Source organism: Gallinula chloropus, assembly GCF_964237585.1.
Source record: "Gallinula chloropus genome assembly, chromosome: 1".
NCBI lineage: Eukaryota > Metazoa > Chordata > Aves > Gruiformes > Rallidae > Gallinula > Gallinula chloropus.
The window spans coordinates 184,446,291-184,458,796 of NC_140085.1; the positions used below are offsets into that span (position 1 = coordinate 184,446,291).

At 39.7% G+C, this 12,506-nt stretch overlaps 1 protein-coding gene across 1 annotated transcript in view; it reads left to right on the plus strand.

Annotated features, from left to right (window-relative positions):
• The window catches only part of RNASEH2B (ribonuclease H2 subunit B), a 39,713-nt gene that overhangs the window by 10,158 nt on the left and 17,049 nt on the right, over positions 1–12,506 (plus strand). Inside the window, exons 2-5 of the mRNA XM_084279735.1 lie at positions 3,076–3,147; positions 6,712–6,819; positions 9,082–9,158; positions 11,842–11,962. Of these exons, the coding sequence (XP_084135861.1) occupies positions 3,076–3,147; positions 6,712–6,819; positions 9,082–9,158; positions 11,842–11,962 (378 nt within the window). The remainder of the gene's footprint in view (positions 1–3,075; positions 3,148–6,711; positions 6,820–9,081; positions 9,159–11,841; positions 11,963–12,506) is intronic.

Below are 12,506 nucleotides of genomic sequence, written 5' to 3' on the forward strand. Positions count from 1 at the left end.
CCCCACCTGGAGCGCTGCATCCAGTTCTTGGGTCCCCAGTACAAGAAAAACATGGAACTATAGGAGTGAGTTCAGAGGAGCACCACAAGAATGATCAGAGGGCTGGAGCAACTCTCCTGTGAAGACTGGCTGAGAGAGTTGGGCCCAGAGAGGAAAAGGCTCCAGGGAGACCTTATTGCAACCTTCCAGTACCTGAAGGGGCCTACAGGAAAGCTGGAGGGGGACTGTTTATTAGGGAGTGTAGTGATATGAGAAGGGGTAATGGCTTTAAAGTGAAGGAGACTACATTTAAACTAGGTGTTAGAATTCTTCTCTGTGAGGGTGGTGAGACACTGGCACAGGTTTCCCAGAGAAGCTGTGGCTGCCTCTTCCCTGGAAGTGTTCAAGGCCAGGTTGGATGGAACTTTGGGCAACCTGGTCTCGTGGAGGGTGTCCCTGCCCGTGGCAGAGAGTTGGAACTAGGTGGTCTTTGAGGTCCCTTCCAATCCAAACCAACCTGTGGTGATTCTATGTGCCTGTCTCTTCTGGTAAACCATCTTCTGTGGAAGCTGTATGGAGAATGTTACATATGCTCTGATCCCATCAGTATGAGATAATGTGAGTGAAGGCTGCAAATTAAGATGTTCATTAGGGCATGATTACTGCTGTCCTCTGTGCAGTGATGAACCCAGCAGAGCTTGGGGAGGACCAAAAGGGCTGAACGGGCAGAGCTGTGTTTCTCTTGACATGGGGAAGAGGTACTGGTTGAGCCAAGGCAGCTGCAGGGCCAGGCTGTGTATACAAAGGGGCAGAGCAGAGGGTGTTGAGCCTGGGGTAGCATGAGACAGGCTTTAGTGATGAAGGGCAGTTACTGGGTTGGGAAGGCAGAGGATTGATGAGGAAGAGATGGGACTCAGTCCCTTGTGTTTGTTATGCTGAGTGCTCCCTATGTGCAGGTGTCTCCCAGGCTTAGCAGGGATGGATAAATTCATTTTGTGGCTAGAAGGTTAGGAGAAGAACATACCAACTAAATAAAGATGTGAACTTCATTAAAAACAGCTACATTAGGAACGACTGTCTACTCTAATTGTTCACGTTATACAAGATACATCTTAGGGCTCAGCTGGACTCATTCCCAGTGTTCATAAATCTGAGCATGAAGAAAGCAGAGTGCTAAGAGTTCCTTTGGGGTTTTTTTTTTTGTTGTTTCTGTTTTGTTTTGCTTTTTGTTTTAAATTTTGAAACTCACATTTAGTGTGTATATTTTAACATGTTCATATGAAGCACATCAAAGTAAACACATGCAGCGTGTTTCTTTCACTGTCATTAATCACTGTAGTGTTTTAAAAAGTAACAAAAAATACACTAATGTTAAACTGTGGTCAAGAATTGAAATATACACAGCTCTAGAAATTTGAAGTTTGACTTTGCCAGGGCAAATGTAGCTTGACAACCGTGTGTGTTTATGTATCAGCATGTGAAGCAAGTCTGGTTAGCAAATACGGACTTTTTCCGTTAAAAACTCAACTTGTAATGAAACTTTTTTAAGCACTTTTTTAAACCACCTGAAGACTCAGTTAAAAATTCAGGGTTAGAAAATAACTGTAAGTTCTCTGAACCACTCGGAGAACTGTTATCCTACAACGTTTTATCACAAAATGCACTTGCTTTTTAAGCCTGCTTATGTCTTTTATCTGGTCAATTTCTGTTAGTGACACAACTGAATAACCAGGAGCAGATGCGAAAGATGAGGGTTACTTCGGGATTTTTTTACCACTGTGGTGCCTGTGAACAGCCTGTGAGAATTCTACCTGTCCTTTTTGGATGTGTAGGGGATAAGCTTTTAGCCAAAGTGGAGAACAGCTATTTTTGGTTGTACTTGAGATTCCTACTTCCCTGTTTGCCATAGAAAAGAACAGTGCTATGTCCCTCTCTGCAAACCTGGATGCTGCTGAAAGGGGAAGGATGATATGGCACTCCTGTTCCAACAACCTCCTTCATGAAACAGCTGTGCAACTCACCTCCCCTGCTCCTCTCCGCTTTCCTCAGCAGCACCATAACAAAAATGTCAGCTTGAACCCTGTCAGTCCATTCTCTGGGGTCTGGATACTGGTGATATATGTGAAATGCTTTAGTAATTTTCTTTGCTCTGATGAATGCCTATGTGAAAGAAACTGGGACAGAACTGGCAGTGTGCAAGCTGAGAAAGATGATGCTGTCATGTTGGTCTTCATTCAAATGTGGGAAGTTGTTTTCATAAATACAGGATAGACTTTCTCTACAAAGAGAACTTGGATAGAATATAATTAACTGGGGATCCTTATAGAAGTTTTTTCAGCATCCTTGTGGGAGCTGTTTCTTTTTTTTTTTTTTTTTAATTTCACAGAGAAATTGCACTTTTGTAGCTCTGGTTTTGTCTTTTTTGCTTAAAGACATAGAAAAGAGAACAGCTGTTTGAGGCTTAAGCCAGAGGTGCTCTATTCTCCCAGCTACCTTTATTCCTGAGGGGAGAATTAAATGAACTCTTTTTTTTTCAAGATTATATATAACAGATAAACAAGCCTGCATATTTTTCATGCAAGTAACAACCACACAGACAACTCCTGCCCCATAGTTCTGTGTAGTCTGACTTCCTGAAAGCTTTAGAGAACCACTGTTTCTTCCCACAAATGTTTTACCTTTTGCACTCTTAACTTTGATGTCCACACTGTGCTTGGCCTCACTTACCAAAGCGTTCTTATTGTCTTTGTGACTAATCAGAGCAACATATCAGTTCATCTCATTTAACTGAGATGTCAAACTTAGGAGCTGTCTTGCCTGAGGCTCTCTAGGGGGAAGTGGTTTTCAAAACCTAAATCATCCCCAGGTGCATATCTCTTCTGTGGCAGATAGAGAGTGCCAGGAAGTCTGGAATCATAATTTAGGTGCCTTGCTCAGGTAGGATGAATTTGGGCAGAGGCATATAACTTTTAGGCAGAAAGTGGCAGTCTTGAAAAAGTGTCAATCTAATTAATTCTAAATGTCTTGGAGAAGCCTGACAGAATGTGAAATACTTCTCCATTTATAGGTTCCTAACTTTTTCCTCTCCCCTTGCAGACGGTGCCACTGACCCCTCTGAGACATCTGACAGTGAACCTTTGTTTACAAAACTGCGCAATCCAAGCACAGGCAAGTTTTGGAATTGTGACATGAGCCTGTTAATGTTCTGGTTGATTCCCTTCACCAAAAGATTCATATTTTGCAAGCTGAAATAATGAAGATAGTATAAGTCTTACGTGCCAAACGTACTGCTGGTGATGCCAGATAGTTAATGCTGTGCAAACATTTAGGATTTATTTTATAATTTTAATTGGTTGAAGTGTTTATTCATCAGGAATATTGGCAGCAAAAAAGAAGAGGTGTAATTTAAGTTTTGTTTTTAAGTGCATTAGTTTTGGGGAGCTTACAGTGTTGGGTGTTGAGCTTGAGCTTTTTTTAAAATCCAAATTTAGATTTCATAGCATTCATCTTATGCTATAAAATAAATATTGAGTTAGAAGAAGTGATTTAGTTATACTTACCAAGTTTTTTGAGTCTTTTCATTTTTAAATCTAATTTTCTTCTTTCCGTGGTCCAATTGATGGTGTCTTTTTTCTCATTAGTAGATGATTAGGCACTTTGAATTCAATTGAACACGATTTGAATTGAGCCAGCAATGTGCACCAGTGGTATCCTCAAGTGCACTAAGAAGAGTGTGGCCAGCAGGTCAAGGGAGGTTCTCTTCCCCCACTTCTCTGCCCTGGTGAAGCAACATCTGAAGTTATGTGTCCAGTTCTTGTCTCCCTGGTTCAAGAAAGACAGGGAACTACTGGAGAGAGTCCAGCAGAGATCTACAAAAGTGATTTGGGGACTAGAGCATCTCTCCTATGAGGAGAGGCTGAGAAAGATGGGTCTTTTTAGGCTGGAGAAAACTGAGAAAGGATCTCATCAATACTTCTAAATATCTAAAGGGTGGGTGTCATGAGGTTGGGGCCAATCTTTTCTGCTGTGCCCAGTGACAGGACAAGGGGCAACAGGCACAGACTGGAACACAGGAAGTTCCATCTGATTATGAGGAAAAACTTTGCCTTGAGGCACTGGAACAGGCTGCCCAGAGGAGTTGTGGAGTCTCTTCTGGAAATACTCAAAATCCACCTGGATGCATTTCTCTGTGACCTGTTCTAGGGGATCCTGCTTTAGCAGCATGGTTGGACTAGGTGATCTCTGGACTAGGTCCCTTCCAACTCCTATTGTTTGGTGAAAAAAAATTAAAATTAATTGGAAAGACCAGCAGAAGTAGGTAATAGAATGAAATGAGCATCCCATAGTTACTTTCTTCTCACCCTATTGTTCTTTTTGTGAAGGATTTGTTATTATCATATGAGTAATATAATAATTGGAGTATGAGATACTGCAACAGAAACTTGCAAGGCCTTTGTTAGAGTTAACATTTTGTTTGAAAAACACATTTCATGCTGTTTTGGTTTTTGTCATGAGCTTGTTTGTTTCCTATAGATTTAAGTTGTATGCTTTTCTTTTGAAATTCACTGCTCATTTGTATGTTTGTAACTGAAATCCTACGGTACATTTCAATGTCACAATATAGTAACTTCTACTTGTTCTTGAAAGAGTAAAATAATTAACAATAGACACAGAATGTGAAATTACTCATCATGATGCCTGTTTTTGATTGCTCAGATTTACAGTGGGAATATATAACCACAGATATTTTCCACCTGCTGTATTATATTGGCTTTCCAATTTGTTATGTTTTTAAAAGTCTAGATATTAATTTGCTTTTCTCTGTGGAAGAAGCAATCTGTTTACCTTGTAGAATTAGGGATCTTGGGAAAGATTTCTGGGGAAAACCTGAAGTAAAATGATTGCCTGGGTGTGTTCCTTCAGAATTTACAGGAGCTTATTTATAGACCTGCATAAACTTTCAGTTATGTAGCTTGTTATAAGTGTAGGGTCTGAAAATGGAAGGACCAAGAACACCCTATTAATGTATTTTCCTTACATTTGAGTCTAACAGATGAATTGTTGATGCCAGGTATTGTATAAATATGCACTGAAGGACTCAGCACACTATAGAATTTATGCTAACCACTTTATTAAATAAAAGAATGCATGGTCTTTTTTATAGACAGGTAAAAAGGATAAAATTTCTATCCCTTACAAAGACTATAAACTAGGTTCAGCCTGCAATTCAGAAGTACCACAAGAAGCGTTTTTCAAAGTGCTGAACTAAAATAAGGGAAATAACCACACCACAAGACTTAAGTGACTCACTGAAGTGGTAAAGTAGTGAGCAAAGCTGCCTAGGTTCTCTCTACATCCTCTGGGGTTTCTATCTAATAACACTGTTAGGAACCTGCGGTGACTGTCCTTTTAACATTACCAAATAAATTATGGAGCTGGAGTTAGGCAGTAGGAATAGTCCCTTTCCCAAGTTTTTGTAGCTCATCACCACATTTGGCTAGCACTCTCACTGGTAGGACACTTAAGTTGTTCAGTGAGCACTTCTGTCTCAGTAGCTTGATGTCTGGCAGTGATCAAACTGTGGTGTAGACCCTTGTTGAGAGCCACATGGTAATGATTGAAACCTCTGCTCCCCCTTAATACCTACTTATCTCTCCTCCCCTTCCCAAAAGTAAAAATATCAGAGAACTGAATTTGTATCCTTAGGTGAGGTTAAACATCTGGTCAGCTTTTTGGATAAAGAGAGAAAAATGCCATACCAGTAGTTTTTGGGAAGAAATGTGTCTGCCCATTTTAGCTGATCTCCCTCTACACCTAGAGATCTCTACAGACTGAGCAGCGCTGACATCAGCTTGCAGGGGCTTACGGTGAGACTTTTTTTTGAGCCAGCTCATGATTTACAAGTTGGTCCAGCTTCTAATTTACGTGTTTTAAGTGCCATGTCATAGTTGTTCTTGTCTCTTGAGGATGGATTGATAACCAAGGCAGGACCAGACTCTGCTGACCAAATTTCAGTGACCCCCTTCTGTAGTTCTGGCAACTTCCTGGTTTAGATACAGAAAATGCTGGTCTTGTTGGCAACACATTTGTTGCTTGTTCATTGTAACCCAGAACTAACGTGAAATGGCAGATCTGTGCTCTGCTGTGGGATGGCCTGAAATAAAGCATTCCTTTTCCTTTGCAAACTATCAAGATTTTGATGGGCACTTTGACGCAACTTTCTTTTAGCTTCCTTGTTCACCTTCTTTGTCTACTTGTATTGAGTCATCAGCAATCCATTTTGATGCACAAAAGGTTTTTTTTCAGATTACCACTGGAAGGTTTGAGACCTTTGTTCCCATAACCCAGAGTCTGATATCTTGGAGACAAATGTGATGGAAGGAGAGGGAATTTTTTGTTTTGTTTGTTTTCCACCTTCCCCCTTCATTACAGACAAAAGCTGATTTCTTGAGTGATTTTTGATTTGTGTTTGGATCAAAGGCTTTGTGTTGTAAGATGAAGTATTCGCACATCTTATTTATTGATTCAAATTCAGTTTGGTTTATAAAGCTGGTAAGTGAACATCTGTATATAATAGTTTTCTTTGTGCAAGCTTTCTTTGTAGTAAGTTTATGTAGAATGTGTGTATGTTTGTGTGTCTGTATGTATATAAGGCACATTCTTCAGACGTATTGGGTATTCTTTTGATTTTTGTGAAAGCATACAAACACAAACCAGATTTCTTTTCAACAGGGGAAGCAACCCTTTACTTATTCAATAGTGGTGCACAGCAGCTGTTTGAAGTAAAAGTTTTTGATGAGGAGTATCATTCCTGGTTTATAGGTCAGACAGTTCAACAAGGTGAGTAAAACAATGTATCCTACCCCCAACGGTAACTAATGTTCATACACAGACTTTCCCTCTCTCTTCTAGTAAATTTACAGGTGTTTTTGCTAGTTGTTTGAGGCATGCTGCGTCACATCCCCACCTTCTGACACACTCATTTGCCATCTGGATTTAACCAGGGCTGGGGGCTTTGTGGTCTCTCTTTAAAAGGCTGCCTTTGGCAGCCTCAGTTAGACAGATGTTCATTTGCCTTTGAGGAAAGGGGGGGGAGAAGCGGGGGAAGTCATTCAATTGTATTTAAACTGAAGTGCCATAAAATACTTAGCTTGCCTTGTCAATCAGACCTGCAAGTCCTCAGTGTAAGTAAAATGCATGTTACCCTACAGGAGGGGAGAAAAAGGGCTGGAAGGCCTTAGTTAACTAAGCAGAGTGGTGTGTTACTGCTCCAAGCATTGGACAGTATGGTCTTGATTTCTTCTAATTACCTCTGTAGTCCCCTGTGTGAGTGCTGGGATCTCAGGATATGACTGCTGTCTGAAGGTGCCATTTCAGTGTTTTGTCTGAAGTGAGCTCATCTTTGCCATCCCATTCGTTCTCTGATCTTAGCTTACCTTTCTGATAATGAGGAGGAAGCTTATGTAACTGCTTGTGACAGCTTCAATAATCTTTTATCTGTATGGGTGCCACTGGAGTCATGTTTCTTTGTTGGCGTGTCCATAGAGCAAGCAATAAGTATGAATTCAGAAGGTGAAGGTATATTTGTTTTATCCTTTTTTAACTAGAAAAAAGACCATTTATAGTAATAAATAAAAGCAACCCCACCAGACATATGCCTTCTTTAATGGTAATATCCCAAAGCGTGTGTTAACTTTTAAACATCCTCTGCAGGTGCATATAGCAATGCAAGCAGTATGTCTGTGAGCTTTCCCTTGCTCCATCTGGGGGTGAGCCAAAAAGACTGGGTCTGCTCCCTGCTCCCAATTATGTCCACATTGTATTCACCCCTTCCCGTTCCAACCTGTATTTTAGCCCATGGGAAACAGTTGCCTTAAGGAATCATTGCCTCAGTTTTCTTTAGAAGATAGAGGGGGAAAAGTTGTTCCTCAGTGTTAGGACTGCTGCATCTCTGAAATGGTCAAGGGAAGAACAACACAAAAAAAGCTTGGTGTTAAAGAAAATGATCTTGTTATCTGCAGAGAGGAACAGAGATCCTTATGCACCTCCAGTGAGCCTGAACCATTTAGAACAAATAAAAATGCCTCTTCTGGAGGTACAGTGGAAAGCATTTAAATGGAAGCATTGAGAAAATGGCTAGCCTTTGTTTTTTTTCTTTTTTTTCTTACAAGCTTTCATGTTTGTAAGTTCTCCTGGTGCTTGCTGTGCCTCACGCAGTGCATCGTGTTAGTAACACACACGTTAGATTGGGCATCAGCTTTGTCCAAAGCGTGTTCTTCCCACACGATCTGTTGTTAGTTTTCAGGCCATCGTGATAAGATTTCCTTTTCTTTAATCGTCTTAATCATGTGAATTAAAACAAAAAAAAACCCCACCATTTATTTGCTTTTGCTTTGTTAATTAATGTGAAATTGTCATCAATTATTTGGTCTCATTAGTGAATTTCCTTGATGCTACATTGTTTCCAAGTATCTATAATTATACAAAAAGCTTTACTAAGCCATTGGCCAGCAATGAGCTCCAGATGGGCAGAGGTGTCTGTTTCAGTGGGAGACCAAGTTCTTCTTTGTGTGTAAATCTGAATACAACATAATGAGCCATATTTTGTGATCTACTTAGCTTCATTTAGTTGTATGAGGAGACTGCATGCAGATTCTTCCTGTACAGATGAGAGGCAGCTCTTAAATTAACTAGTTCTTGAAATCCTGTCTTGCCTTGCCCACTACTTCTACCAGCGGTGTGGCCTTGCAAGGTGGAGTATGCTGGATAGATCTAGTATCCCAAAACAAGTTTCTGTAATACCCAAATCTGCCAATAGAGGGCGGCTTCGATTTTGCTGGTTTTAATATAGACTAGGAAAAGGCAAAACTGTGCATGAAGCCAGCAAAGTGCTTTGGTTTGACAGGACTGAGGATTGAGTTTCCTCTGTAATTTTAATACAAAATCAGAAATACTGTTTTCCTGTTCATTTTATTACAATATTGGGATACTTGCTGAAAAAAATAATTCTCCTCTCCTTACCCGTACTCCTGAAAAAAATCCAACCCCCCCCAAAAGGTCAATATATTGTTCTAAATTTATGTTTATGTATCTGTCACTTAGATGGGCGCCTGCTGTTTGTGACACCTATGGATCCCTTGTTTCTGATACTTTACTACCTCATAAAGGCAGACAAAGAGGTAAGCTTGCTTTATTTTTCATTGGAAATTTTAGGAAAAGTGTTTTATCTGATTTCCTTTTCTGCAGAAGTTACATATTTTTACAAAATCCTCTTAAATGTGATTCACAGAGGCACTAAGATTGTAACTGGTTGGCTCAGCCTTGGTCATCAGCAGGTCCAGCCTTGAGCCTAGCTGGTGTTTACTCTGTCAGGCCTAGGGAAAGCTTCTAGCTGCTTCTTGTAGAAGCCCCCTGCAACCTCCACCAGAACCCCGCCACGCAAAACCACAACATATAATAATGGAAATTTTAAAGCAGAGTTGTCCAGCCAAAAGTATTTTTGTTTGCATCAAGGTTTTTTGGTCATTCCAGGGGTCAGCTTGCAATCTCAACAAAGCCTGTTCACCTCCATGTTAAGATAAGCAGAGAGTCTCTTCTGTCCTTTGGTGAGAGCCTATCCCACAACTATTGAATTTAAAATGATGACATGTCATCGGAGTAAACCAAGCTAGTGCCCTTTGAGGTATCAGTAGATGAGTCATTTGGGGAAAAAAGGGAAAAGGAAAGAAGAATTTAGATACTATGGGGGAGGAAGAAGAAATATTTCTGTGGCAGTTTGAACTTGAAAGGAAACATTGCCTTTTTAGAAGCAGTATTTGTAGAGGTGCTGTATCCTAGAACAGCAACTGGATGATCAAGTAAGTATCCAAAAGTTGGATAATTAATAAATGGCTTGAGTTATGTGTGCAGCAAAACCTCACTTGAATTTCCAAAGTGTATCACAAGACATAGGCAAAGTTACTCTTTTATTGGTTTTAATCCACCTGTGGAAAAAAGGCATTAAATAAAATAGAAATGTTGATCCTTGTTTCTTGTTTCATGGAGGCAGTCATTTCCCTTTATACATTCTAAGAGGTTTTGCTCTAAGAGCATTTCCTGTAAAGTTGCATGCTGTTTTCTGCTTAGATTGCAATTGAGAATGCAGGAGAACAATTTTTCTGTGGTGAAGGAATAAAGTCCTGCTAGACATTTCTAATAGTAACCTGTTCTGCAATTATTTCTATTTTTTTCTTATGATATAGGATATGCAAACATATTTTGTAGTTTTTTGGTCGGTTCCTGCTTCAGGGTGACCCATCAGAAGTTGTCATTTCACAAGGAATTGTTTAGCTTGTTCTATAGGCTCTGTGTTCTGTTTTAATTCACCATCTCTCAAAGCTATTACGTATAAAGAACTTAAAATAGGGAAACAGTAAATCTTCTCTGTTCATATAGTAGAGTGTGGAGGTGGCCTGAATAAAGGACTATTGCTGCTGTTTCTGTGCATAAGAGTCCTCTGCTGCCCTGTATGTTCTTGGTACATTGTTTTCCAGGTTTTGTAGGCCAGGCATGGTGCCAGATAAACGCATAGAAGGGTTCTGGATCCTAAAAATGGGCAAATACGTTCCTGCAGTGCCCTGCATTAGCATATTATTCAGTGAGGGCAAGTTTTGAATATCGTGTTGCCAACACCTCATGTAAGGGCAGCTTGAATGCAGCACAACCACTTCTGGCTTGAATTAATGACAATCAAGGTGCCCTCGGGTGGCTTAGGATCATCCTTTGCACCATCCTTTCATTTTGATCAGGTGATGCAGGGTTGCTTAATGTGGCTTCTGAGCAGAGCCATCTCCTATCCAGCAGACTTTTTCAGCTTAGGCTCTGTGCTCTTGCATGGTGTAAATGTGGTTGTCTTGCTTCTGGAACAATGTAGGTTTCTACAGGTAAGTTACTATAGGTAGCAGTTTATTTCAGCTTTATTTCTGCCTTGTATAACCTGCTTTTTAGCCATTTTTACTGTGCCTTTTATTTTTTCCAGAGATTGGGATTGGTGGTTTTTTTTGTTGGTTTGGTTTTTTCTTGGGGTTTTTTTGTGCTTTAGAAATGGACCTTTACTTTAATTAAGCCTGTGACTGTCTAGCAAGAGGCTTAGTTAATAATGAAAGCAGTATACCCAAGTGCTGCTTTTCCTGCTGACCAGTGTAATGACCTCAGTTTTGGCTCCTGAGACCACGCACTCTCTAAGGATGGAGAGCTCACTGAGTCTTTGTACTGATGCGCTCAAGGATCTTTCCAAAGGGACGGCTGCCAGTTGTGCCAAACCGCGCTGAATGATTATGCATTGTTTGGCAACGGTAACATTTGTTTGATGGTTCTGTCATGTGTGGGGCTATTTAAGTTGTGCCAAAATCACTTATATACATACTCTGGCCAAACTGGAATTGACTTTGCAGAGGTGAAAGGTTAATACTGTGTTCCAGAAGCTGCCCTGCTCCTTTGAGATTTATCTTTATGGAAGGAAAAGCAAAATTTCAGTGGAAGTTATGACACTGGGTTTAATCCAACAGGTTTTGGTCTAAAACACTATTGGCACATACTGACTACTGTGTCTTATGTCATCTTCCAAAAAATCTCACTGTACTTCACATTAGTTTCTCCCCATGTTGTTTTAAATTTGTTCTTTTAAGTGCAGTAATTGTTCAGAGTTCAGCATTTTACAGGTATTTACTGGTTTGAAATAAATATTTATAGTTTGCTTTGTAATCAGTTTCTGAATGTCATGTGTTACCATTCAAAATACGATCTTCTTTAAATCCTTTATTTGAAAGCTACGTGTCTTAACATTATAATAACGCTTTTATAATCCTTTTAATGTATTTTCAGCAACAAGGAAAGTTCCAGCCACTTGATCAAGTTGTGATAGATTCAGACTACCCTTGCTGCCCCTTGCTGCTGAAGTGTGCAGATGTTAAACAGTACATTCATCACGTAACAGAAGAAAAAGGTGAAAAAAGTGGGGGGAGGAAGCTGGATTTTTTAGTACCACTTCATTACAAGATAGATTTAAGTATTGCTTTTTGATTTACCAAGTCCTTGAGGTGTGCTGGATGAAGCTTTACTTTTAAAACAGAAGCTTAGTTTTAGAAATTGTCATTGCAGTATTGTAAATAGTAATTTGTGAATCTCAGATTATCTGCTGTAACTCGAAAATACTTGTGCTGTCTTGTTGCTAGATGTCATAAAAATTATAAACTTCTCAGACCTGTCTTCTTGACATTATTCTATGTGTTATAAAACTTTGATCAAAAGGCAAAGAAATTTCCCATCTCTAAATTCTTTATTTGAGTGTAGGATGGTCTGGTGTGGAAGAAGTTTACTCTTGTTCATTTGGCCTTTTTTCTCCTGTTGTTGCCAAGCATTCAAAAAATAAGTAGGAAGAAGCTGGAGAAGAGAGAATAATGCTGCTAAGAAAGGACAACACAATTTTTCTTGCTTTGTATAATGTAGTGATGTGGACTTAAGTTCCAAGACATAATTTTTTTAAAAAT